The following is a 26,262-nucleotide window of genomic DNA, read 5'->3' on the forward strand; positions in this document are numbered from 1 at the left end:
ACACCTTAAACCGCGCCATTCTGAATGGTCAAGTGATAATGAACTTTGTGGCCTGTATGTCTCGCGTAAAGTACGTGTAATATCCCACATTACCCAGAATATTTTTAAGGTACGTGAAGGAGAATTGGTGTTCCAGCCCTATAAAGAAATCTATACAAGCCGGGGTGTATATACAGTCAATATGAAGTGGCCAGGTAGCAGTCTGAGAGAGTTATACGCTCTGGTTATTTGTAGTTTACGAAACCGTGATCGTTTTCATCTTCAATATACGATGAAAATAAGGTTTTGAAAACATGAAAATTCAAGAGGAAACTTCGCAACCGTTGAATACGACGACTTGGCGTTGACGTTTGGAACCCCGTGAAGAGGAACTGGTACCATGATCCTGAAACTGGTTTCTTATGCAGGGAACCTCTTTGGGTTCCTGTTCTTAACATTGTCTATTGCCTCTGGCCTCTATTACATTAGTGAGTTGGTCGAAGAATACTCAGAACCTACTAAGCGGTTTTTGACGAGGGCCATATATGGTGTCATTGGATTACTGGTGTCGTTATTGATTTTTGATAAATTCCCATTCAAATTAACTGTCTTTGCGATTGCATCTCATGTCCTCTACTTACAGAATATGAAAGGGTTTCCTTTTGTCAGTTTTACAAATCCTACGTTCCTTTTGAGTTGCGCGTGCACTGTTCTGAATCATTATCTATGGTTCAAATACTTCAACGACGTTGAAATACCTCCCCAATTCAAATTCAATCCTAACTATATACCAAAGAAAAGGGCTACCTTTTCAGAGGTGGCTTCTTTTTTTGCAATCTGTGTGTGGTTTATTCCCTTCTCCTTATTTGTTTCCTTATCAGCTGGTGACTACGTTCTACCGACCGCAGAAGAACTAAAGAAAACAGATGATCCAACGGCTCAACCTAAGCTTCGTAAGAGAACGATCAACCTTGTCCGTGTTGCTATCAACAATGTTAGGGGCTTCATCCGTTCCTCGTTAAGAATATTCGGGTTCAAAATTGCTGAGCCAGAATATGACAGACTATCTATCTAGTAGTGGGAATGTGATTATGTGTGTGTTAATGCTGTGTATGCTTCGGGACTATATAATCTTAGATCCGTTAGACTCTCTTTGTCAATTTTTCAACCCTTTTGACATTTCCGATGCGAAACAAAAGTGTGGAATCCAGACACAATGGTCAGTGTCACCTGTATCCCAGATAATCAATACTGGTCGGAGTACCTAAATATTGGTATCAAAGTCTTTTTAACGGTAGTGAAATGGTACGATGACGGGTGGGGTTATAGAAGTTTATTCTTTTGAAAATTTTCCGAAGGCTGTTGATCGCCAATGCTTCGTTGTTTGAAGGATTTGAAGTAAGAATATTATAAAACACCTTTTCCAACTTTTTACACGAATGTTCCGTTGATAGTATTACTATTGAAAAACCACCTGAGGGGGCAACAGGGATATCTTGCTAGTTTAAAAAACTTAGTAACCTTTTTACAACGGATCGAGAAGGGCAGTTCCGTTATGACATTCCGGACTGATGAAGAAGCTACTAGGCTTTGTATAAAGCTACAAGTTAAGGTAGAGATATTTTGTGAGCGTCAGAGTTCTAAATTTAAATTAGCGTCGATCTTTTCCAAACACAGCGAACAGTATTATCACTACAAAGGAGAAGCTGAGCGGATGTTATCTACATGTACAAAATCATTTAATGCGTGTCTTGAGAAGATTATAAAAACTCACGGTAAAATTACTTTCGATAAGTTTTGAGAGAAAGAAAAAACATACAGATTTGTCATTGGCTTCTTCAATCTGGAGAACCCAATATCATTGATACAATGGAAACATGGTACTAGTAATGGAATTCTGTCTGCACTCAATCACTTTTTGGTACCACTGGTATTAGTCAGGACGTTACTGATTCCGTCAAGTTAACTGTGAAGAGTTTGCAACAGTAAACCAATGTATCAAAGGATCGATTGATAAAAGTCTGGAATGAAATTTTTGACGTAGTTCGATCGGCAAGATTGGAAAGACAGCACATTAAAAAGTTCTGTATTACGAGTAGGGTCACTAACATTAACACGGTGTTTCTTCAGTAATCTGTCGAAAAAGAAAGAGATACGGTCAAGGTATGCAACACATATTGGGTTGAACTACAGGAAATGTTTTTACTGGAAATTCCAGACAGTCTAATATCCCTCTCCTCCCAGTATTTATTCTGGATTAATACTGATATTCCCCTTGTGTGATATCTAAGGAGAAGCTGATTGGTTGGCGAATATCCTGTTGACACCGTTAAGAAAGAGGCACCACCCTTATGGGATTTTAAATCGAACAACTCTGAAATTGAACACGTTATTGAAACTAAGAGATCGGAGCTAGATATTAAGGCGCCTACAGCTGTGAACCGTGTCAAGCTAATAGATGCATAAATAGCAATTACGAACATGCAAACCTCCAGAGATGGAAACCTAGTGGTTGATGGTATAGACGTTGAACTGTTACATCTGAAGGCAATCGACGGTCAAGCAGAAGATTTTGTTTCGCTTTCACTCAAAACAACGTCAGCCCAAGAATCACAAACCGTAGTATATGAAAAATTGAAAGGAAGAAGTGGTATGATTTCGAATCGTTTATGTATGAATACATTATGTATAATGTGTATAATGCAATTACTCTCTTTTTTTTTTGTATGCATTTTTCAGCCTTTAAGTATGCGGCGACACAAAATGACATGTTTCCGAAAACAATTAACATTTGGAATTGTAACACTTCGAGGTTCAAAGAGGGGGCAATAAATTTAGGTTGTGGTGTTGGTTCTGCTCCCCCTGCTGTCTCTGCCTCCCTCAATACGTTGCTCCTTACAGACAATAATGAGTGGTAACCATTTGTATCCTGGAGTTGATGATAGAGAACAAGCTTTCAACATGCCCTTTGGTGGGAAGGGGTTGATTGACGGACACGACCCAAATCACAGCCGAATCGTACCCAATGAGGCTGAAAGTGAGGAACGGAAAAGGGACAGGCTGAAGAGCTGGATTTCAGGTGCTATTCATAAAAGTAACACCCCTGCGTATGAACATGCCGTTGTAGACAGAGACACTCAAACTGCGGAGCCGCCCAACTCATATTATCGAGGCACCAGTAAAGGTGTAGGGGGATCCATTGAAAACCCAGATGTGGAGGAGGATTCAATGGTAATGCAATCGGTCAACGATTTTAGCGGTCATCCAGCAACAAGTTCAAGACATAATGGGCCGCCTATGACCTCACAATATAATCAATATTCAAGGGAGTGCCACGAAAATGACAGCCCGAATTATGACAACGAAGTTAAAACGCGGTTTGATCGTGATAATATGAAGGATCTAAAAAGCAAAAGGGAACAGGTTCAAGGTATTATGGATGCATATACAGCTTTGAATTTTAAGAATCGCACGATTGTCAATTTACAGAAAAAATTGAAGGATGTTATAACGAAGAACAACCACCATGAAAAGGCACTGTACCGATTTGTAAAAGATTTGGATAGTTGGGTTGCACAATGTGGGATAAATGACAACAGTGACGTGAGGATCGCCATCAAAAACATATCCACTATGTTGGAAGCGCATACTGCATTCGAAAGTAATATGGCTGCTGGGTTAAAGAAAATTTATGAAAAGCTTACTGTCGCTGGTTCAAGGGAAACGGAATTTAATAACGTCCAGAAGAAACATCATATGGGGAAAAAAAAATATGACCAAGCAGTATTGAAGAGGAACTCCAAGGGAGATGGTACCATACACGCTCTTCTCGAATTTGTGGGTGATACCCAGACAAGGTTAACGGAAGAAAGGGCCAGATTTGAAAGTAGTGTCACTCTCGACTTCAGGGAGATATTTATAGAGTTCACACAGCAGGTTTACAACAGTACCAAAAATCTTGAGGACGTTTCCAAAAAGTACGTTGAAAAGTCTATCATGGAGCTCTCTCATATTGATGAAAGACGCACTGTTGAGGTATTAACCAAGTCTATGAATATGAGAAACGTGCAAGGAATAGGAATTGAAACTTCTGGAAATCGGGTGCATAGGACTTTGGAGGGCGGTGTTTTTGATATAAAAGACCCATTGTTAGGGAATGTTTACAAGAAACTTGAATATTTGATTGAAGCACCTCCACTGCCATCAAGTGCTGAACCACGACTAAATTTTAAGACTGTATCTGAAGATACTTCATCGTTTGATTCTGCTAAAAATAATGATGATGAAGGGATTGAAACAATTTTACACGACCAACAAGGAGTAGACCTCTCAAAGATGCATATAAGGGAAGAGTGCAATAATACAATAAGAAACAATGTACTTGAAGAAAAGGCTGTCGATAGGGACATCTTACGAGAAAAAAAGATGAATGAATCTATAGCCGTACATCAAAAGTCATTAGAGCCCAAGATAAATGGAGGCTACCCTAGTAATGTTGTTGATCAGAGAATCGATGATTTTATTGACTCCGAAATTGGGCATGCTGTTTTCCAAAATTTTGACACCCACGGAACGTTGGGAACTGCAAGTTTGAAAGAGAATGGTTGGAGGTCTGCAATGTTAGATGAAGATGATCAAATAACCGACATTTAACAACTCTTCCTATATTTTTTCCAAACACGGTAATCAGTTTCGCATTTCGGAAGAAAGCAATCCGTTTTATACAATATTTATTTGTTTATTTTATCTAAAAAGCTGAATTATTCAAATCTTCTCAATATAAAATATTTAAACAACTTTAACAGAGTTTCAGGCTTTTCTACGCCGTCCACTCCTCCATATTATACATCCTTCTCGTTAAACAGTCAATTTTTTTACTCTGAAGATACACCAGCTCCTCATTATCAGTAGTTGATATAACAAAGGACTCGTCCAAAACGTCCTTGTCAAATTCAACTTCGTCCCAATCTAACGAATAATCCACCGAGAAACACCTATTGTGCCAAGGCATGCCATCAGGTTTCCATAACGGAATTCTGTCTATCCACAGGTTTACCTTTTCGTTATGTGACATGCTTCGGGCAGTTCTAGGATTGAAATGGTGAGGGATACCAACTAGCTGCTGAGGGTCCATGCCACCAATATAGGAATATTTTGGATTGGTAAACTGTCCAAAGTTGTCCTTCATGAAATCAGTTTCTTTAGACAGTTTAATAAATTCTGCTGCATCTCCATAATCTTTGCTTTGGGATACCGTTATTCTTGGTTGCGATGGTAAAATTGGAGGGTAAGAAACCTCAAATTTCTTCATTTTATAAGCCTCCGGATTATGATTATTTCCGGTTGGTAAAAAGGACCTGCGTAACTCTTGGCAGATATGTGTTTCGTGATGTACGTGGGCGTAATTCTCGTGCACATCCCCCACATCATTTGCCGGACCAAAAATGTTTTGTTTATCCTTTGAATTAAACTGTGGTCCATTCTTCTTTGACGCCTTTGTAATAAGCTTGTTGAAATCCTTTTCTCTAGTAGATTTCCGTGGATTCTGATTTATTTCAATATTCAGTCTCTGATTATCTGGAAGGAGAGGTTTTATTTCTTTAAAACTTGAATTCCTGAGAGGCATGGGAGTTTCGTTGTTGTTGAGCTTGCCTAGTGGTAGTGTGTTAATATGATGTGATAATTTTTTGACTATAGAAGTGGGGAAATTTATTTTATTTTAGTTTTAATGAGAGAAAATTACACAAAATGATTATTTTTTCCTTTTTCAAAGTGCTAGACTATACTGTGTGTAAAGTACACTGAAATAACATCAGGGTTCTGGATACTGTATAATAATGAGCCACGAGCCCATTTTAATACAGTTTCCACATTTACTTCTTATACATATGTTTGTTATATGGAGTAGCTCTTACAATTGGAGCAGATCGTCTTCCTGGATCAAGATTTACTGTTGTAAATTTGATAAGTATTTCTTTTATTCTAGAGATGTTCATATCTTGAATATAGAATGCGTCTGCTGGCCGCTATTTTGATCGGGTTTAAACGTTTAATACCTCTTTCCAAAGGCTTTTTACAAGAAGATTCTCTAATACGGAGAAGAACTTTGAATGATTGATATGTACAGAACAATTATTGTATTATTGAAAATAATACACTTCCATCACAAGTATATTGTTATTTGAGTATGCTGAATATGTATTCGAGTTACATAGATTTCTCGGTAATATCTGCAAATCTTTCCTCGACGGAAGATTTATAAAAAAGTATATACTAATAAATTTGATTCAGCGTGGGGTTGACACACTTATAAATATTAACATGAGAATCATGCGAATTGGACGCCGCTAACATCATCCTGTGAGGATGGAAGGTCATGCTAGATATGAATGAGTTTGACGAGTAGGAAGTTATACCTGTTGCTGCCAATGTATTGGCAACGTTATGCCCCAGGGAGTTTTGTGCATTTCTAAAGTTTGTTAGAAGGTCACCTGAAGTGGTCCATATTTTTATCTGTTTACTGCTTGTAGCAATGATTGGTGCGTGCTCGTGTACTTGCAATGAGGTTAGCGTAGTTGTATTTTGCTTATGGTCGCCAGTCTGATGCGAATTCTCATTCTCATCGACAAAGCTGTGAACCGCATCTTGATGTCTGATGTCCCATAATTCCACTACACCATTCGAAGTTCCACTCACCAATTCTCTGTAGCCGCCTCTTTGCATGTGAACATTGTTGATCCAGCAATTTGCCCTGCCTGTACTTGCTGATCTCCATCTACGAACCATAGAGTCTCTTGCATCTATACGCCTGTCATACACTCTCAAAGTCCCATCCGCAAAACCAGCAACAAATATATTACCGGCAAGTTGATCAGAAGTCAGCGAGGTCACCAGGGATGACGTTTTGGCCGGAATATCAACTTCAACGGTTTCTGTATGAGCGTCCCATATACGAATAATCTTCACATCACCAGTAGCCAACAAGGCACCCCTCATCTGATGCCACTCTGTCAGAAGCCCATTAGATCGAGGGGTTAGCAGCATTTCAGTTAGGCCCCTCCAAGCTGCAATCAGTTCCACACTACTATTGGAGTTTATATCCTTGAAAATTTTTATGATTCCATCTGATGAACCAGTCATCAGTAAAGTGGAGTCATCTTCATTTATAAATTTCAAATCTGTAATTTTTGTACCAAACGGATTGCTGTTCGAAAACCGCGACAGCATCTTATTCTCATCCCAATCAAACAAAGTAATATTGTCTCTATCATCTGCAACAGCTACATGATCTTCAAATTGTGTAAATCTCAATAGCTTCGGCTGTGTCTTGTTATCAAACGTCACTAACTTGTTTGACCAATCACCACACAACGAAAGTTTTTTCTGTCTTTGCGTCTCGTTTATAATGTTCTCGTTCCTGTTTCGGCGCCATACCTTTGCATTATATTCAACACTACCCACCTCATCTGCTTCTGGTTTCCTCATTTGGGGCTCTTGAAAGTACTCCCGACAATAGTCTAGAAACGTACTTTGGAATGGTAATTTAGGAGGCTCTGTAATTTTCTTATATCGAGGAGTAGGTGGAACAAAAGATGTGCCATGCGATGTACCTAGTAATGAAATTGGTGTGTTAGTTTTATTCTTTTTGCTCTTAGAGGAGTCATTGTCGAAGTTCGTTGGCCTGTTTTCGTTGAAACCCAAATTTCTAAATAAGGCACCCAACGATAACCCAGATTTAAGACTCGCATTATCATCCTCTCGCGTATTTTTTTTCGTGCTGTTATTCCCGAATGATGTCATTTTTGGTTTCGCTGCTTGGACAGGGTTCGAACTAAATCCCATTCTATTGGCAGAGTTCAGTTTGGAGTTCTTCTGATACAGATAGCGTTCTAGTCTTGTGAAAGGTTCGCAAAGATCTTTATGGCTGCTCAGCTCTAACAAGATGTAGTCTACCACTTTTTCCGCCAGATGTCTATTTTCCAAGTATGGATCACTTGACAAAATCAGCAACGCCTTCCAAACAGTGCTAAAAATGGAACCGTGACTAACTGACTGTGTCTCCGTCATTTTCACGCTATCAGCATCAAGACCCTCGAGTTGTACCATATCCTCCGTGAGTTCGTTAAACGCAACAACAAGGAAAAAGGAAGAATATCTGTATACCAATTGAGAGAAATAAATGATTACTTCTTTTCTGACCAAAGAAGAACCATCATCAATTAGTGGTAACACGGCCACTAGTATGTTGATTTCTTGACCTTTTAATCTTTTTAAATCAATATTTTCTAGTTGGTTCTGCATGATTTGGCAAGTGGCCAGTTGCTGCTCTAGTTTTACCTGTTGTTGTTCCAAATGCTGTTGCTGCTGCTGATTTTGCCTTTGGTGTAAACTGTTCAAAACTTGTTGCAATGGCACTTGCAACTGTTGATACTGTTTTTCAAAATCCTGTTGCAACCTTAAAATGTTATCTGTATCATCTGCACTGGATATGAAATGTTTTAGAGTCATGACAGTGGCTGTTCTCACTTCAGGTACGGGGTCGTTCAGCGAAGCTAGTAGCTGATTAAACACACCAAGATTCATCACAACCCATTTATGCAAAGGATTGTCAATGTACAATAAGCCTAGTAAAATAATAGACCATTGCCTCAATAGAGGAATATCCGAATTGGAAGTGTAATAACACAATTTATTAACCAACTCAATCGTAAAGCAGTACTTTTGTCCCAAAGGGAAATCTCTAACAAAGGATGACAAAACGAACACAGCCATAGCCTTTTGTTCATCTGTGGTATCGTTCGAATGATATAGCTGACCGTTGAATTGCTGAGTGTAAGGGTGATCTTGTCTCATAAATTTCGTATTAGTAGGGGTTGCCATGGTCAATGGATTGTTGTTATTGAATGAGGATGCACTTCCAGCGGAACTGCTCAGTAAACCAAAGTCCGGTACAATCACATTGACAAAATACATGTACCCCTTTTCCTTGATGAGCTCAGTTTGTGTGTTTTTGTAGTCTATACACATTATCCTTGCCCAAATAAAAACTAGAATAGGTTTCAGTTCTGGAGCCGGACTCTGTAATAATTTTAGCACGTAAGGGAATATTCCAATCGAAAGAGAAAGGTAAACAGCCCAGGGTCCCAAGTCAAGAAACCTGGATAATAGTACTAATGCGCGAATACGATGTACTTGCGATAACAAAACTTGTAAAACAATGGGTAATTGTTCCGGGGGGTTACGAACATTTGACATATATTTTAACCAAAGTTCGAATGCAGTTAGATTTTGTTCAAAGAAACCGGTAAATTGCTGCTGCTGCTGTGGCTGCTGTTGCAAATGCACAGATGATTTTCTTGAAGTAGTGTGTTTTTGTAATGCAGGGTGGTTTGCTAGGGACATGGTACTCAAGTTTGTTGCCGAAAATTTTGATTGTGGTCGTATTGATCCTGGCTTCTGTTGGGCTTGCTGTTGGTCGTTACCGTTCATCTTTGTCAAAGAAGAGCTTTTCTGGTTTTGAAGCACTTCTTGTTGCTGTAAAACTAGTTGTGTTTCCAAATCGGAACTTGGTGGGGCATTTTTCAGGTCAACAACCAGCTTACTCAATACCTCATCCATAGCGAAGTCCCACGATTTCCACAAAGAATGAGTGATAATACTATCTGGTAATTCTGGATCTGATATTGGATGACAATTATACCACGGCATTATTCTTTTGGCCAGAAGAAAATTACGGAATAGGGCAGCAATCATCAGATCATGCCTGAAAAGTTTTTTAAATAGCGGTCTTGGTAAGCATGTCCATGCTATCGTATCAGTTATCGCCGTGAATATCCAATTCAACTCACCCAAAGGTGTTCTCCTGTCCGATAACATCCCCGGGATATGGACGTTGGGAGCATTCGCCCTGTAAGAATTTTTAGGGTCCGGATGACGTTCTGATATCGAGTTTTCAAAGAATATCTTGTACTTGGTATGTCTCAGCGATGACTGCATTAAAAATACCCTGACACTTATCTCTATAGGACAAGTCAAACAGCAGGTGAATAAATCTGCGGGCAGTTCGGGGACCATGAGCAGCAATTCATTAGACCTGCAGGATGCCAATTGGAAACATTCTGTATAGGCCGCAGTGGGAGACGGTGCTGCAGTGTCATGATTCCCTTCCTCGTCGTCTTTTATCCTTTTCTGTATGAATTTTTGAAAGTTTGTAACAATATTACCAGCACTGTTACAGTCCCAAACAAATATGCAAGGTGCACCCAGCCAAGTTTGTAAATCGTACAATGAAACCGGAATATATTGAGTGTACCCTCTATTGAAAACCCATATCTCACCAGAGGGAGTTGGCTGTGGTACACCATGACCATTGTAATGGAATAGAATCTGGTCATTCTTAGAAGTTCTTCTCAAAGAATTGCAAAACCGTTTCACGTCTTCGACACAGGGGTCCAAACTTTGTTTATACCTTGTTCTCAAGGACAACGTTTCGTACTGTGACTGCAAATTCTTCCCAATTTGTTCAATGGCCTTCTTGGAGTCCTGAAAATTAAGTGGATCCACCCACGCTTCGACTCTAGCACAGGGGTGTGTCTTCGTTACGTCTGGAGGGTCGACCCCAAGATTTAAGCACAACAGAAGTGCAGCACTCACAGTCTTTTGCCGGTCCTTCGTGATTTTCCAGTCAGTAATCGGTTGGTAGTAACCATCAGCATCCCTCTGTTTCACCTCTTCGGGAGTTGGGTTCCCATTCGTCTTATGTCTCTTATCGTCAAAGTAAAAGTAGAACTCCTCGGCAAGGGTCTGCAGAAACTGCTCACTTTTGTACTGCTCCTCAAACCCATGCCTCATTTCGGCATTCAAGCCTCTCGGCGGCTCTGAACCGTACGTCACGGGCATGCTCGGTTACCGCTCTTCAGCTTGAGTGTACGTGTATTGGCTATCTCTCTTTTGGCTGAACATTTGCAATTCACTATTGTGCGGACAATACTATAGTTAAAGTGCAGAATAGCACTTTTTTTTCAGTCTTTCATTTTCAATGTTTTTAGGGCTTCTGTTCAAGCCCTAGGAGATAGAATTTAGGGCTTATATTAAACCCTAAGTAGATAAGTTAGGGCTTCCATTCAAACCCTAAAGTTTAAAATTAGGGCTTATTTGCTTAAACCCTAGGGCTGGCAAGTTAGGGCTACAGTCTTCAAAAAATTAAAGTTCTACACGAGAAGAGATAGAAAGTTATACATTGCGGTCACAGCTCATCGGCAAGCACTAGGTACAAGACAGTTGACTTATCGATTAGTTAAAGTCGGTGAGGGATAAATATCACAAAAGGGGCTCTCAAAAATGGCTATCTCTAACCAAAATCCATCGGTACTTTTGAAAAGGGTGCTCAATTTGACGGACAATTCTTTTTTCATACTGTGTATTGACAATCTTGCTCAAACATCACAGGGGATCGTTCAAGAAGTCATCCATTACCGAGATTCAGTAGAAGGTAACGTTATATTTGTTTCTTTTTGTACTGCTGAGAAACCATCATATGCCACTCATTTTATTGATGTGACTGCCATCGGAGGCCTAGAGAAAGTGGTAGACCAGGTACATTCATACTTGCCATCCCCAAGAGGAACGGTCAAATCCAACAAAAAGTTTCTTATATTGATTGATTCGCTAAACTATATGCCGAGAACTAAGTTGGCACAGTTCATAAGTTCCCTTGGCTCCCCATACGCGATTATTTTAGCCACATACCACAGGGAGATGCTCGAATCGCACATGCATGTAACCCAAGAATATAACAACACATCCAATTATCCATCCGGTTTAGAATTGCTACAGTTTATGGCCACGAGCATTATCACTACGAATCCCATACTGCCTTCTACTCTGGACGACTCTGGTGAGTTGCACGACCAGCTGGACAGCTTGAGAATCCCGCGAGGGTTGAATCAACCGAGGTTTGAAATTACGCTGGTAAATAGAAGGAAATCAGGGAGGTCAGTTACTTACAATTTCTTGGTCGATACAGATACTCATCAATATGATCTAGCCACCAAGGAGAACGATACGAGTGCAGAGCAAGAAACGCCAGAAATGTTGCAGGACTTGACCACTTTCAACTTATCGACGTCGACAAAACAGAAACAAGCCAAGGAACAGGTAAATCTGCCCTTTTTGGAGGCTCAGTCGTTTGGGACTGGTGGGGCTATCGTTTATGAATACGAAAAGGATGATGATTATGACGAAGAGGATCCGTACGAAGATCCATTCTGATTTTGAGAAAGCATTTCAACAGATGCGCCCAAATACTTTGTTAATGTTATAGAAGCTGTTTATATCATGTATATTATGGAAGATGCCAGTTTGAACAGGTATTCACAGGTGCCTCGACGAATTCAAGTAGCTATACCAATGCGGCTCAATATCTTTTGTTTCAAACGCAGTAGTTTTGCCTTTATGGTTCTTTCAGCTAACACCTTATCAGCTTCTTCAACTGTAACTACCCTCTTGACTAGAAGATTGAAGATCATACCAAAAATCAAGCCCATGACAGTGGATGTGATGATAATGACATTGTAAGGCATACTGAAGTCAGGTGTGGATAGCGACAGAAGTAATGTTGCCGTTCTGATCTGATAATCAGTAGGGCTAACCACAGTTATGACCGCGGACTCAATCTCAAATCCATGATTGGCATCTGGTGGGTACTCGGCAAACTGGAGCAGAGTTTTATCGTACTGATACGATACCGCAAAAGATGTGAATGCTGGAATTTCAATTATGTATTCCAAATGTGTTGGTCTGGAGCGGTCGATTGCTGGAACGTAGTGCATCGATTGCATAATGTCTTCCACAGTAACATTGGGTGACCCATTACTGTGTGTATTATCTACTTGCAATGTAGACAAATACACTCTCATAAACCATGGTAAGGTTTCAAAGTAGATGGCTCTTACAGGTTGTGAGCGGGGATTATGAAAAACAGTTCTCAGCCCACCATGATCTTGTCCATATCCAGTCAATGATCTACTGACGTATAATGGGACCTCATCCAATACCGTTACGCTACTGGTATTAGCAGAGCTCAGATTGATATCGTATTCCACACCTTCATTCAGCTCAAAACAGTTGCTGTCAAGGCCCAAGTAATCGTCACCAACCTTCAGAGTGAAGGACCAATCATCGGTAATATTTGCACACACACGAGAAGGACTTGAAGCAAAGTTATCACATCCTCGGATAGATTTACCAAATATCTTCGAGAATAGGAAATCTGTTTCCGCATTATCGGAGGAAGGGAAACATACAAATGCATCAAAGTGTTTTGTCTGATCGCACCGTAACTTGTCTGCCTCAACTGGTTTAGGAATAGGGTTTTCTACTCTTTCGATTGTATTTGGGACATTTATTACCATGTCGACCATGGCTTCCATACTATAACGGCATTCCCCATATAAATCATCACACTGAGTTTCAATATCAATGGAGAGGCTATGCCATATCGAATCAAACACTTTATGCCCATCAAGATACGACGAAAGCCCCGACTTACCTTTTGTAGGCAGCAGTTTGATTAGGGGAGTTAGATTTTCAGTACACACAGGTTCATTAGCCAAAGCGGCCCGGATCAAATACAGCTGTTTATCTTGGTCGAACAAAGGCAGTTCTTCAGATGCAGCAGGATGGAAGGCATACACTGGATAAGTAGTTTTTGTACTGTCAATGAAATTAATGGAGGCACAAAACAAACCACTCAAAGAATTTGCTAATGATTTCCATTGGCGGTACGCATTTTCCTGGGAATCAGATTCGATGATAGCCCATAACTCCACACCTGATCCACCGGATTTGAACCCATCGTACGGTAGGGTATCCCAGGATTCAGCATCCCAAAACCCTCGGGTGAATCTCAAGTGTAGTTGGCGTGTAGCAGTACGTTCTAATAAGGGTTTGAATGGTTTGGGAAAAACAGTGTAGTGACTATATTGATCGATGTCAAGGTCGGTTTTCCCCGGAGTGAAACTTTCAGATTTCATGTCGAACGAGAATGACGAAAGTAAATGGTTTCCTGGTAATGGTTTCAACCGCAAGTCTTCTTGATAGGGGTACTTCAATTCGTCCAAGACAAGCATTGTTTCCTCGACAAAATCTTGAAATTGAACGTCTTCGACCGTGTGTGCATCCGCAACGGTATTCTCTTCTACATTCCTAGTGGCAGAAGGACTAGCAACTGCTTCGGTCGTGCTTTGAGCGGTGAAATTTGTCTTGCAACTTCCAGTGACTATAACATCGTCGGCATCGTCCTGCATTGCACTGTTAACTAAGTCATATTCGTTAACATCGATGTTAGTCCCACTCACTGACCTTAAAAAACAGGACAGTGCCATCCAAAAAAGACACCATTCTGCAACCAGGACATCGTCATCACCGGCGACACAATTTGAACAGCTGCCTCAAGTTCAACGTCTACCTTGGTGAGTTGCAGGTACGTGTTTCTTCCTGAAAATTTAAATATACTTTTAAAAATCTATCAGAAAACGATGCTGCTAACAAATAGTTAGTTGCAGAGACCGGTTGTAACAGGAAGTGATCATAAATATGTCGGATGGAATAGCTCCTATGGCAGAAAATGATACACAGCATAAATTAGCTGGTCAATACAGCATTTCTACCGATTTGAAGGCCAAAATAGCCTCTGATTTAATCGAGAATGACGATGAATTTGCTAAGGATGAACTTCAAAAAAGAATGGAGAGTAGATCTGTTTATTCCAAAGCAGATGAATACCATAGGAAACGATTGGTTGGTAGGCAGGATAGTACAAATGATGATCTGCAGAAGAAAAAATCAAAATCAAGATGGGATGTTCAAAGCTACACTCTCCCGGACGAATCGCAGACACTGGAAAGTGATGTAGTGGAGGTGCTAACTGCCAGCATACCATGTGCCGAAAACTTAAGGTACTTTAAGGAATCCGATCGGCTGCTTTTTGCACAAACCTTGGATAAGAAATCGATAGATGATTTGAGTCCCGAAGAGAAGTCCAAAAGAACGTTGTTATTACTGCTGTTGAAAATCAAGAATGGTAGTACATCCGCCAGAAAGATTGCAATGAAACAATTGACTAATAAGGTTTTTGACTTCAGTCCCCAATTGATATTCGACTGCATTTTACCGATTCTTCTTGATAAAACTTTAGAAGATCATGAAAGATACCTGATGATCAAAGTCATGGACCGTGTCTTATATCGCTTAGGTCCAACTGTCAAACCGTTTGTAAAAAGTATCCTTGTTGTCATTTCCCCCTTGCTGATTGATGAAGACGAAGTTGCGCGTACCACTGGTCAGGAGGTTATCACAAATCTAGCCTCTGCTACGGGTATGGCGACCATGCTACTGGCAATTAGACCTGATATAGACAATGAAGATGAGTACATCAGGAATATGGCCGCGAGGACATTTGCCGTTGTTTCAAAAGCACTAGGTGTGAAACAATTATTACCATTCATAAATGCTGTGTGCCACTCGAATAAATCCTGGAGAGCTCGCCATACTGGTGTACGAATGGTACAGCAAATAGCAATTTTGTTGGGGCCAGGAATTCTACGGAACCTGCCTGCCCTAATCCAATGCATCAAAGATGGGTTAACAGATGAGCATACACCGGTAAAAATGATGACCGCCAACACATTGACAACATTAGCTCAAAATTCCTACCTTTACGGTATTGAAGCATTCAACATTATACTTGAACCGCTTTGGAAAGGGATACGGCGGCATAGAGGAAAACTATTATCGTCATTTTTGAAATGCCTCGCAGGAATTATTCCTTTAATGGATCCAGAATATGCTGGTTACTATACACATGAGTTGATGACGATTATTCAACGTAACTTCAACTCTCCAGATGATGAAATGAAGAAAACTGTCTTGATCGTTTTACAGAAATGTGTGAGGATTGAAAACGTCACACCTGAATTTTTGAGGGAAAGTGTGGCACCGTCGTTTTTTCAAAACTTCTGGATCCGTCGTATTGCTTTGGATAGGCACCTGAATAAGATGGTAGTCTATACTACTGTTATTTTATCAGAAAAACTAGGTTGCTCATATGTGATCGATAGGCTACTAGGGCCCTTGAAGGATGAGGCTGAGCCATTTAGAGTAATGGCATTGCATGGGGTCAACCGTGCCGTGAAACTTCTGGGCACGGATGATCTGGACGATAGACAAGAAGCGAGGTTAGTAGATGCTTTGTTGATTGCATTCCAAGACCAAGACTCTGATGATCCAGTCATCTTTAGGGGTTTTGGAACAGTCGCATCATCTTTGAACACAAGAATGAAACCTTTTTTGTCACCAATTATCAGCACAATTTTGAACCAACTGAAGCATAAATCTCAAACAATCAGACAGAACGCTGCTGATCTGTGCACTGTTATGATCCCAATTTTGAAAAACTGTAAAGAAATGGAAATCTTGAATAAACTGAACATTATTTTGTACGAATCACTGGGCGAAGTATACCCTGAAGTTCTGGGCTCCATAATCAAGTGTATGAGCTCGATAATAGCGGTTGTAAAACTGGATAAATTACAACCCCCCGTTAACCAGATTTTACCAACTCTTACCCCAATTTTACGAAACAAACATCCGAAGGTCCAAATAAACGTGATAAGACTGATAGGAAATGTTGCTGAAAGAGGGTCTACTTATGTAGCCCCCAAAGAGTGGATGAGGATATGCTTTGCTCTTTTAGAAATGTTGAAAAGTCCTAAAAAAAGGATCTTAAGAACAGCAAATGATACTTTTGGATATATTGCGAAGGCAATCGGACCCCAAGACATTCTCGTTGTACTTCTAAACAATTTGAAAATACAAGAGCGTCAATCTCGTGTTTCGACAGCAGTCGCCATAGGTATAGTTGCAGAGACATGTGGCCCATATACCGTTATTCCAGCCCTTATGAATGAATACAAAACTCCAGATACAAACGTTAAAAACGGTATCCTAAAGGCTATGACATTTATGTTTGAATACATTGGACCGTTGTCACAGGATCATATCTACTTAATAACACCACTATTAGAGGATGCCCTCACAGATAGAGATCTTGTCCATAGACAGACAGCGGCCACTGTCGTAAAACACCTTGCTCTGCACTGTGCTGGAACAGGCACCGAGGATGCATTTATTCATTTGCTGAATTTGCTTATGCCAAACATTTACGAAACATCTCCACATGTCATTGTCAGAATTCTGGAGAGTTTGGAGGCAGTCAGTTATGCTGTTGGTACTGGCCCTTTCATGAATTACGTTTGGGCAGGACTATTCCATCCTGCTAAGAAAGTTCGCAAGGCATTTTGGAAGCTTTACAATAACATTTATATCCAACAAGTGGATGCTATGGTGCCCTACTATCCAATTGATACCAATGAGGACAGCATGTTTCTACCGTTTAATCACGTTCTTTAAGTAGTGTTATATACAGCATTTTCATTTTCATACACATATAAACATAATTAATTTCTTCACAGATAATTATTTGGGAGGACCACTGACACTGAAGGCATCACAACAAAATGAAGACAGACTCCGCTTATTCCATCCTGTCGACGTTGAGATATGACCCAAAACTTGCCCAAGTTGCATCCGATCAGTATTATGAGGACGACGGGATCCAAATGGAGTTTTCTACTCCAACGGAAACACTATTTCTAGATAAACAAGATAAAGGATACGTTGCTTCAAACACGGAATGGGAGAACTTTTCTGAGTTCCAAAAAGAGTTTGACCAAGCTAATTTCAGTGTGACGTCTTCATCTACTGCATTTTTCAAATCCCTTCTTGACTGTTCTTACAGCGACAACTTGAAAAGAGGTGGTTTGAAAGACCTGATGTTCTATAGATTTCTCTTTTTGAGGCAACATGTAACGCGTATAAACTTAGCGAGAGACTATTTTCATTGGAATGTATCAACGTTGTCCATTTCGAAATTGTTGGAACTGTTGATTTTATCGCTCCAGGAGACAGTAGGGGATCTACAACAATTGATATCAGATGTACGGCCTTACAAAATGAGAGTTCTAATCAGCGCCAGCGGCGACATAAGAGTAGAAGCACACCCGCTACCGATTTTAGATCTGTCTTCTAGCAGTACAGCAAGCGAGTACTTTATCAATACTCTTTTAAAGGGCATGTTGCCAGATGATTCCACAGAACCTTACACCGCTTTTATTGATACGAAGCCAATTCCAAATAACACGCCTTTCACAACTTTTAAAACCACCCAAAGAGAACATTATACCCAAGCGCGAGAGCGAATGATACAAATTGAGAGTAACGCGCAGAAACGTGAGATCATTGTCTATAATGAATTAGATGAAGTGATGGAAGGTAGCATTACAAATATTGCAGTGTACAGAAATGGAACTTTTGTTACACCACCACTATCTACTGGATGCCTCTGCGGGGTATTTCGGTACTACCTATTGAAAAAGAATTTGATTAATGTGGCTAACATATCTGCACAAGAACTAAAGAAAGGCGAAACCGTCTTACTCTTTAATGGTGTAATGGGTTGCGTTAAAGGAATTATTGCCAAGTAAGTTCTCCCTGCATGTCGCAGTGTTGTTAAGTCTTTTTATATATATATCTTTTACTTATATCATATGCACAATAGTCATTAGTTTAAAAGTTTTATACTTGCTGGCCACCGTACTTGGCTCTCCATATCTCGATTTGTTTTTCATCGATACGCTTGAACAAGTATTCAGCTTTGTTGATATTGTGCCCGCCTAATATAGCCAGGTGGAAAGTGTCATCAATTTTCAATGGTGGAGCATTCAACATCTTGAAGATCTGTTCACCAGTCTCAGGGATGAATGGGGTGATGATGGATGCGACGGCGTAGACGATGTTCAAACCCACACCAACAACTGCATCGGCCTTATCTGGTTGTTCAGCAAACAAAGAGTTGTCCAACTTATTGTCTTGCAAGAACTGGTTACCACGGGCACTCAAAGACATGGCAGTTTCTAGACCGCGTCTCTCGTGGCCCAATTCCATCTCCTTCACATAATTACCCAAGATCCCATCGACGTCCTTCACCAAGGCATCGTAGTTAGCAATGTTTCTTGGGTCGTAGTTATCAGGAACAACACCATTGTATTTTGCATTGACAAATTTAACCAGTCTGTTCACAAAGTTACCCAAGTTTGCCAACAGTTCACTGTTGTTTCTGGCAACGAAGTCATCCCAAGAGAAGTGCGAGTCACTAGATTCTGGTCTAACGGAAGCCAAGTAGTATCTCCAGACACTTGGGGACACACCCGAGTCCTGCGCGTTGTTACCAAAAACACCAACACCTCTACTCTTTGAAAATTTACCACCTTCGTATTGCAAATACTCGGTCGTATTCAAATGGTGCAGCATTGTCCAATGGTCGTTGGTACCCAACTGAGAACCTGGGAAGACGACGGTGTGGAATGGTACGTTATCTTTACCCATGAATTGGTACAATTTGACATTTTCTGGGTTCTTCCACCATTTCCTCCATTGATCCGTGTAGTTGGCAGTGATGGAAACGTAGCCGATTGTAGCATCAAACCAAACATACAAGACTTTATCCTTGTACTTTTCCAATGGAACTGGAGTACCCCAAACTAGATCTCTCGTTATACAACGAGGTTTCAACCCATCCTTCAACCACGAATTGGTTATAGTTTTAGAGTTTTTTGACCATTTACCATCGTCGGACGCTTTTTTCACCCAGTTGGAGATCTGAGATTCCAGCTTATCCAAGGACAAAAAGACATGATCAGAAAACTTTGGAATTGGTTCTGCGTTGTCCAATTTACAGCGAGGGTTGATCAGTTCAAATGGGTCTAAAAGCGCACCACACTTATCACATTGATCACCTCTGGCGTCCTCGTAGTGACATTTTGGACACTCACCTTCGACGTATCTGTCGGCCAAGTACGCCTTATGGACGGGACAGTACAGTTGTTGCATAGATTGTTCCTCCAAGTAGCCGTTGTCGTTCAACTTCATGAAAATTTCTTGGGCGATTTCAGTTTGCTTTTCAGTGGTAGTTCTGCCGAAATGATCGAATCCAATTTGGAACCACTTGTAAACGTCGGCGTGTATCTTGTGGTACTTGTCACACAACTCCTTGGGGGTGACATGCTCCTCTAGGGCCTTGGTTTCAGTGGCAGTACCGTACTCATCAGTACCACAAACGAAAAGAGTATTGTAGTTCCGGGCTTTACAGTAACGAGCAAAGATATCCGCAGAAAGGACAGACCCAACGATATTACCCAAATGTGGCACGTTGTTAACGTATGGCAAAGCAGACGTAATGATGATATTTCTTTCTCCATCCTTTGGCAAAATCTCACTGTCCTGCTTCTTGATGAGGTAATCGTTCTGCACTTTGCATACACCAGTATTTTTAAATTGTGCGGAGTCACGAGGAACCAATCTTTTGGCGGTTTCCCATGCAATAGTGATCTTCGCTGGCAAATGCTTCAACAAATCAGTCTTAGCAACTTCATCGGGGATCAAAGCAGCAACGTTGGCGAAAGTGATCAACTTTGTGGCAGAGTCCGTGTCCTTCAAGTTAGAAACCAGGTAATTCTTGAGGGCGTGAACGGCGTGTTCTTTATCATGGGTTGTCAACTCTTCTTTGTAAAGAGCTGGCTCCAACTTTGACAAGGAATCGAACGACTCGGAGGTGAACGCCCCAGAGAACTGATCCATGGCGTACCTCAAGATAGCATCAGCATCAAACAAATGCACCTTGTCTGTGGTCAAGGATGGGGAGTCCACGGTATCATTAATCTTTATCTTAAGATCCTTCGTAGCAAACTCAACGGCAAGGGCCAACTTTAAATTGTTAGCCAATTGCAACTTTGCAGAATGATTCTTCAATCTATCGTAACTTAATTCAGCAGACATGACTGAGTTGTATTTATTTTCCTCTAAGAAACGACTTTAAAGCCAATACAAATGTGTCTATTCATATCTTAGTCATACTTCCCGACTTTATTTTCGAAGAATTATGAAAATTTTTTATTTTCCAAATTTTCCAGAATCTCTTTTTTGGTGCAAAAAATAGTGACACATTTCTCGACATCTCAGAACTGGTCCCTTCGTGCCATTGAACGGCACTCCGAGAAATGTCCTTTGGAAGGTTAGGTGTCCAGTAGTTCGGAATTGCCCAAGGCAATTCAAAAGATCGATTCCACCAAAAAAGATTAACGTCTTTTGGTTTCTTTGGGGTGTATTTATTTCTCTTTCTATTGTACATTGTGTTGTCTTTTGCTACGTAATGATAAGGTCGTGCGTCTTTTCACACTGTTGTTCTTTGAAGAACGTTTATTTGGAACTTCCGAGAGTGACTGCGTGCAATTACCTCTGCATTCTGCGCTTCTTGTGCTGGTGTCTGTCCGAAGTTGATTTCCCGCTGGCGCCGATGGTGATGTTGACTTTTGGGGGCACTGGGAACCCGTAGGACTTGGCCACTTTAGCGAGATCAAGCTTGTCGATTTGGTACACCGTCTTCAGCGAGTGCGAGGAGTAGGCTTGCAAATACGATCTGTAACCGTCCTTCGCTGTTTGGTGTAGGTAGTAATTCGATTTGATCAGCTTTTCTAATTGGGATTGTACGTTGGCGATCTTGTTCTGCGGGAACTCATATTCGTTCAGTGGCACTTTAGCAGCCTTCAGGTACCGTAGAAACCCGAGTTCGTTTGGAATCAAGAACATTAAAGATTTACCTTTACCCTTGGTCCCTCTGGCGGTTCTCCCGACACGGTGAATGTAATCTCTTGGATCATCAGGTGGGTCAAACTGGACGATCCAGTCGACCGCTGGAATGTCCAGCCCTCTTGCGGCAACATCTGTACACACCAAGATACCCCTCTCGGCATTACAGAACTCAAAGAAAGTGTTGGTCCGTTTCTGTTGTTTCTGCTTACCATGCAATTCTAGGACGGGCAGATCGATGTAGTTCAGCAACTCAGCGTAGTACTTCACGGAGTTACATGAGGATAAGAACACGATCACTTTCTTTTTCTGGTTACGTTTCAGGAAGGAGAACAACAGTAAAAATCTCTTATCACTTTCGCAGACAACGTACCCTTGTTCTAACCCATCAGCAGTCGAATGGTCCGTCTCCGGGACAACATTGATAAACAGTGGGCCCTTACGCAAGGAGATACGTGCCAGATCCTCCACTTTCGTCGTTTGTGTGGCGGAGAAAAGCATCGATTGTCTTTCCTCGTTAGGTAGAATCCTGATGATCTGTTTCATTTCGTCCTCGAACCCAATTTCCAAGATACGGTCTGCCTCATCGATGACCAACGCTTTCAAGTTCTTGAACACAAACCCTTTCGTGTTTTGCAAATGATCCAACAGCCTCCCTGGCGTGGCGATGAGGATATTGACACCCTTAGCGAGCTTCTCAGCCTCCTGTCTTCTATTAGCACCACCAATCACAATACCAAAAGTCTGCGAGTGGAATTCCATCAGTTCCCTAACGACACCGAAAATTTGCAAAGCTAGTTCTCTGGTTGGCGTAATCACAATGACACCAGTTCCGTTTCTGGGCTTGAACTTCAAAGCGTGTAACGTCTCAATTGCCGGGATCAAAAATGCCAGAGTCTTACCTGATCCAGTCTTCGCGGCACCAAGAACGTCCTTCCCAGCCAGCAGCGGTGGGATGGTCCGTTCTTGGACAGTGGTCATCTTTGTGAAACCCATCTTCTCGATGGCCTTCATCGTGGGAGCTGACAGCTCCAGAGAGCTGAACTCCGCAATCTCTGTACCCTTTTCACTCATAGTTTGTTGCGAGGAGAGGGTGAGTCTTGATGTGGTCGCTTGGTAAAGGATCAGCCTGCAACAGACTGTTCCACAAGCTATACTGTTAAAGAAGTCCTCATCATCTCATCGCTAAAAATTTTCCAAAAAATCCAAATTCATTTGAAAGGAAGAAGAAAAATTTTTCACCTTTGATTCAAACAGAAAAGAAGAGACGTTAACTATGGGAAAGGCAGTTGTATAGAGACAGAAGAGAGAGATGGGGCCAAGTTGATCAACAAGATGCACTTCTCTGATGGTGTGGATGACTACGTAGGACTCATACGTTTTGGAGTGTAGTGCAATCCAGCATTTGTAGTTGCCTACGGTGTATTGGTCTTTACGTAATGTCCTGCTTGCGAACTTTCCCGGGTCAAAGGTGATACGTACGGTGTGTCCACTGTGTCTACTCAGTTCAAGAGGGTGGTCACAAGTGCTGGACCTCGGAACCGTGCATTTTCTTGTGAGGATGGCTTTTCATCTACTACTGTAAACACATAACACCAGTAAGGCAGTAAGAGTTTGACACCGGCTGATTGTCTTCACCCGGACCCCCCACGGATGTACATTCCCTCCCCCCCCCCCAGTGTAATCTTATGTAAATAGGAACATGAAGTGGGGGCGTCATGAGGACATGAGGATGGAGGCATTTTGGGAAGACTGTTCGTATTTGCGCACTTTTTCAGCTAGCTATTGTATTTCAAGGAAAGTGAGGGGCATGCGCGGAGGTACTTAGATGCAGCAGCCGGGTCCCTCTCGGAAACGGACTGTCTCTGAGGGGGGACGTCCATTGTTGATAAGAGGCCCGTCCCCGTTCCTCATGCCATTTCGGAACTTCCCTCGCAGTGTTTTCACTTGTTCTCTAGGATCTGAGCTGATTGTTATAATATATATATTATCTTATATAAGATTTCACGTTTCCTTCAACTGCACGCCCATTCCTCTCCGGAAGAAACAGGCAACTTGAGAAGTGACACCCACATACAGAGCTTAGAAGCTGGTTTTTTGAATAATGGAAGAGAACTGGCCGCAGCGTGCTAGTGTCGATGATACAAAGGACGCCCCGGAGGCGTACAAGTGTAAGTACATTACTCTGGAAGATGCGTTGGGTGACGGTAATTTCAGCGTTGTCAGAGAATGTATGAACATCGAGACGAAGGAGACGTACGCCATGAAGCTCGTACGTAAGAAACTGGTCCATGACAAAATACAACTGATTCAACGTGAGTTCACGCTCTTGAAACGTCTGTCCAAGCAGATACGGTATTTCGAAAACATCCCCGGTGGGGACAGTACTATCCAGGAGGGCCAAGTGTTCTTGGGGCATCATCATATCTTGCAGCTGTTTGACTACTTCGAGACCTGCGACAACATTGTGCTGATTACACAACTGTGTGCGAAGGACGACTTGTACGAGAAGATCACGCAGCACAATGACACACACCTGGAGCTGAAAACACAAGTAGTACCATACACGGCTTGTCTCGTCAGTGTGCTGGACTTTCTTCACAGACAGGGTGTAGTGCACCGGGATATCAAGGCAGAAAACGTCCTGTTCCGTACGAGCAAGGCCCCCAACGGGGATCCCTCACCACCACCGGGAGATAAGGCTGACTATGACGTTACTGCACACGATCTCATATTGGGTGATTTCGGACTGGCAGTAGACATGTCGCAATTGGATAAGAACTCTAGCTCACTGAAGGAGTACGTGGGGACTATCTCGTACATTTCTCCCGAGATTGTAAAGTGTAAAGGGATTGGGGCCATGGACTCAAATGAGATAGCACAAATCGATACCTACGGCACAGAAGTGGACATATGGGCTCTCGGGGTTTTAGTACTTCATGGCATTTTGGATACACCCCCGTTCGACTGTGAAACAGACGAGGAGACGTTGGAATGCATCGCTAAATGCGATTACTACATTGATGAAGAGAAGGTGAACGACCCAGAGTACGAACATTTTTGGAACTTTATACAGTGCTGTTTCGTAGAATTCCCCAAGGCAAGACGTACTTCCCGTAGTCTAACAAAACATCCCTTCATCAGAAGGTTTTTCGTTAAGGATACTACAAAGGAGTCCCAGGACGAGGAGTTCCCACCAGCGCTTGTCAAACATAACTCGCTGACAGCGTTGCACACTTTGAAATCGCCATTGAGAAGAAACGGCTCCTCGCTGTCCACGCACTCGACAACGAATTCCAGTGCGAACTCGTCAAGGGTACCATCGCAGGCAAACTTAATATCAATAGCGAATATTACCCCACCTGACTCGCAACCACTAGATGTCTTGCCCACTGTCCAGGATATAAACGTGACAAAACTGAGAAATAGTCTGAGAAAGACTTTGTCGATGACTTCGATGAAAACGATGGGTCAAAAGGTTAAGGAACCACCACAACCAAACAAGTTGGCGAAAACCTCTGTCAATTCCATGCATTCTACGTTTTTCCTGGATCCACAACCGCCCTCAGATTCCCTAATGAATGGCTGTTTCTGTGAGACCCCAAAGACATTGTCGAATTTCAATACAACACCGAAATCTTCTGTGTCATCAACAAGAGAGAACTCTTACAAGAACGTTAAGGCGGCATATTTTGATCTGAACTTCGACAAGGAATGAAACAGTTTGAGTCCAGACAGAGTTTGTTATATCTATTATATAAAAATAAACAATTTAAAGCACTTACTGGTTTACGTACATAAATGCATATCCATAAGTGGAAAAAGTATCTAGTATACCTCAATCACAGTCTCGTTTACTACTAGGAGGACCCATTTTCCCTCGTCTATTCCGCACCATCATGGATTTGAAGAGCGATAACAGGAAACGGTTCCAAGATAAACAGAAGTTGAAGAGGAAACATGCCACTCCTAGTGATAGGAAGTACCGCCAACAAGCAAAACTAGCTGAGAAAGAGGCAGAGGAAAAAGAGGAGGACGATGCTCCACTTCCATTGCCATCGAATGAGGAGCGATACACCAGAGATGTGCTACAAGAAATTCAAGACAAAGAGTTCGATCCACAGAGTACAATCGACAAACTGAAGCAGAAATGGGAGAATTCCGATAATATAGGGGGGGAGGATACTCCCGCAAAAACACCGCCAACCCGGAAGCGAGATATTCTCAACATGGATGCCAAGCAACTGAACAAACTGCTCGGTAAAACAGATGACGCCCATGTGGGCAGTGCGGAACATATTAAATTACCACACCAAGGGCAGCCACGTGAACCCTTGACGGGGAATGGCAACGTTAAGACAAACAAGCCAGCTGCCAAGACATCTCAGTCCCTTCTCCCCGAGGATCTTGGGCAAGACCAAGATTTTTTAGACGACCTCCTTTAATGTGGCGTAATGTGTCATAGAATCTCTGTCGGAACTGAGAAATCCCGCAGTTTGAAATACGTAACTCCTAAGATAC

General features: G+C 41.6%; 12 protein-coding genes across 12 annotated transcripts; 7 read left to right on the plus strand and 5 right to left on the minus strand.

The window, feature by feature from the left end:
* Positions 1 to 379: 379 nt before the first annotated feature.
* SVP26 (Svp26p) lies at positions 380 to 1,054 on the plus strand (the record flags this gene model as incomplete). Its single annotated transcript, XM_022607694.1, has 1 exon — positions 380 to 1,054. The coding sequence occupies one exon, from the start codon at positions 380 to 382 to the stop codon at positions 1,052 to 1,054; it is 675 nt and encodes a 224-aa protein (XP_022464264.1).
* A 1,886-nt stretch (positions 1,055 to 2,940) lies between these two features.
* On the plus strand, positions 2,941 to 4,632 carry SSP1 (Ssp1p; the record flags this gene model as incomplete). Its single annotated transcript, XM_022607695.1, has 1 exon — positions 2,941 to 4,632. The coding sequence occupies one exon, from the start codon at positions 2,941 to 2,943 to the stop codon at positions 4,630 to 4,632; it is 1,692 nt and encodes a 563-aa protein (XP_022464265.1).
* Positions 4,633 to 4,798: 166 nt separating this feature from the next.
* On the minus strand, positions 4,799 to 5,605 carry PFS1 (Pfs1p; the record flags this gene model as incomplete). The annotated part of the gene is made up of 1 exon (XM_022607696.1): positions 4,799 to 5,605. One exon carries the CDS (start codon positions 5,603 to 5,605, stop codon positions 4,799 to 4,801), a length of 807 nt encoding a protein of 268 aa, XP_022464266.1.
* Positions 5,606 to 6,252: 647 nt separating this feature from the next.
* KOG1 (ubiquitin-binding TORC1 subunit KOG1) lies at positions 6,253 to 10,878 on the minus strand (the record flags this gene model as incomplete). Its single annotated transcript, XM_022607698.1, has 1 exon — positions 6,253 to 10,878. The coding sequence occupies one exon, from the start codon at positions 10,876 to 10,878 to the stop codon at positions 6,253 to 6,255; it is 4,626 nt and encodes a 1,541-aa protein (XP_022464267.1).
* Positions 10,879 to 11,319: 441 nt separating this feature from the next.
* Positions 11,320 to 12,249, plus strand: IKI1 (Elongator subunit IKI1; the record flags this gene model as incomplete). The annotated part of the gene is made up of 1 exon (XM_022607699.1): positions 11,320 to 12,249. The coding sequence occupies one exon, from the start codon at positions 11,320 to 11,322 to the stop codon at positions 12,247 to 12,249; it is 930 nt and encodes a 309-aa protein (XP_022464268.1).
* Positions 12,250 to 12,371: 122 nt separating this feature from the next.
* GPI16 (GPI-anchor transamidase subunit GPI16) lies at positions 12,372 to 14,363 on the minus strand (the record flags this gene model as incomplete). Its single annotated transcript, XM_022607700.1, has 1 exon — positions 12,372 to 14,363. The coding sequence occupies one exon, from the start codon at positions 14,361 to 14,363 to the stop codon at positions 12,372 to 12,374; it is 1,992 nt and encodes a 663-aa protein (XP_022464269.1).
* A 211-nt stretch (positions 14,364 to 14,574) lies between these two features.
* On the plus strand, positions 14,575 to 17,448 carry HSH155 (U2 snRNP complex subunit HSH155; the record flags this gene model as incomplete). The annotated part of the gene is made up of 1 exon (XM_022607701.1): positions 14,575 to 17,448. One exon carries the CDS (start codon positions 14,575 to 14,577, stop codon positions 17,446 to 17,448), a length of 2,874 nt encoding a protein of 957 aa, XP_022464270.1.
* Positions 17,449 to 17,555: 107 nt separating this feature from the next.
* Positions 17,556 to 18,581, plus strand: ABZ2 (aminodeoxychorismate lyase ABZ2; the record flags this gene model as incomplete). Its single annotated transcript, XM_022607702.1, has 1 exon — positions 17,556 to 18,581. The coding sequence occupies one exon, from the start codon at positions 17,556 to 17,558 to the stop codon at positions 18,579 to 18,581; it is 1,026 nt and encodes a 341-aa protein (XP_022464271.1).
* A 91-nt stretch (positions 18,582 to 18,672) lies between these two features.
* On the minus strand, positions 18,673 to 20,931 carry MES1 (methionine--tRNA ligase MES1; the record flags this gene model as incomplete). The annotated part of the gene is made up of 1 exon (XM_022607703.1): positions 18,673 to 20,931. The coding sequence occupies one exon, from the start codon at positions 20,929 to 20,931 to the stop codon at positions 18,673 to 18,675; it is 2,259 nt and encodes a 752-aa protein (XP_022464272.1).
* A 453-nt stretch (positions 20,932 to 21,384) lies between these two features.
* On the minus strand, positions 21,385 to 22,815 carry HAS1 (ATP-dependent RNA helicase HAS1; the record flags this gene model as incomplete). The annotated part of the gene is made up of 1 exon (XM_022607704.1): positions 21,385 to 22,815. The coding sequence occupies one exon, from the start codon at positions 22,813 to 22,815 to the stop codon at positions 21,385 to 21,387; it is 1,431 nt and encodes a 476-aa protein (XP_022464273.1).
* A 1,030-nt stretch (positions 22,816 to 23,845) lies between these two features.
* On the plus strand, positions 23,846 to 25,459 carry TDA1 (protein kinase TDA1; the record flags this gene model as incomplete). Its single annotated transcript, XM_022607705.1, has 1 exon — positions 23,846 to 25,459. The coding sequence occupies one exon, from the start codon at positions 23,846 to 23,848 to the stop codon at positions 25,457 to 25,459; it is 1,614 nt and encodes a 537-aa protein (XP_022464274.1).
* A 181-nt stretch (positions 25,460 to 25,640) lies between these two features.
* On the plus strand, positions 25,641 to 26,186 carry KNAG0D02800 (uncharacterized protein; the record flags this gene model as incomplete). Its single annotated transcript, XM_022607706.1, has 1 exon — positions 25,641 to 26,186. The coding sequence occupies one exon, from the start codon at positions 25,641 to 25,643 to the stop codon at positions 26,184 to 26,186; it is 546 nt and encodes a 181-aa protein (XP_022464275.1).
* Positions 26,187 to 26,262: the final 76 nt, after the last annotated feature.

This window comes from Huiozyma naganishii, chromosome 4 (genome assembly GCF_000348985.1).
Source record: "Huiozyma naganishii CBS 8797 chromosome 4, complete genome".
Lineage (NCBI taxonomy): Eukaryota > Fungi > Ascomycota > Saccharomycetes > Saccharomycetales > Saccharomycetaceae > Huiozyma > Huiozyma naganishii.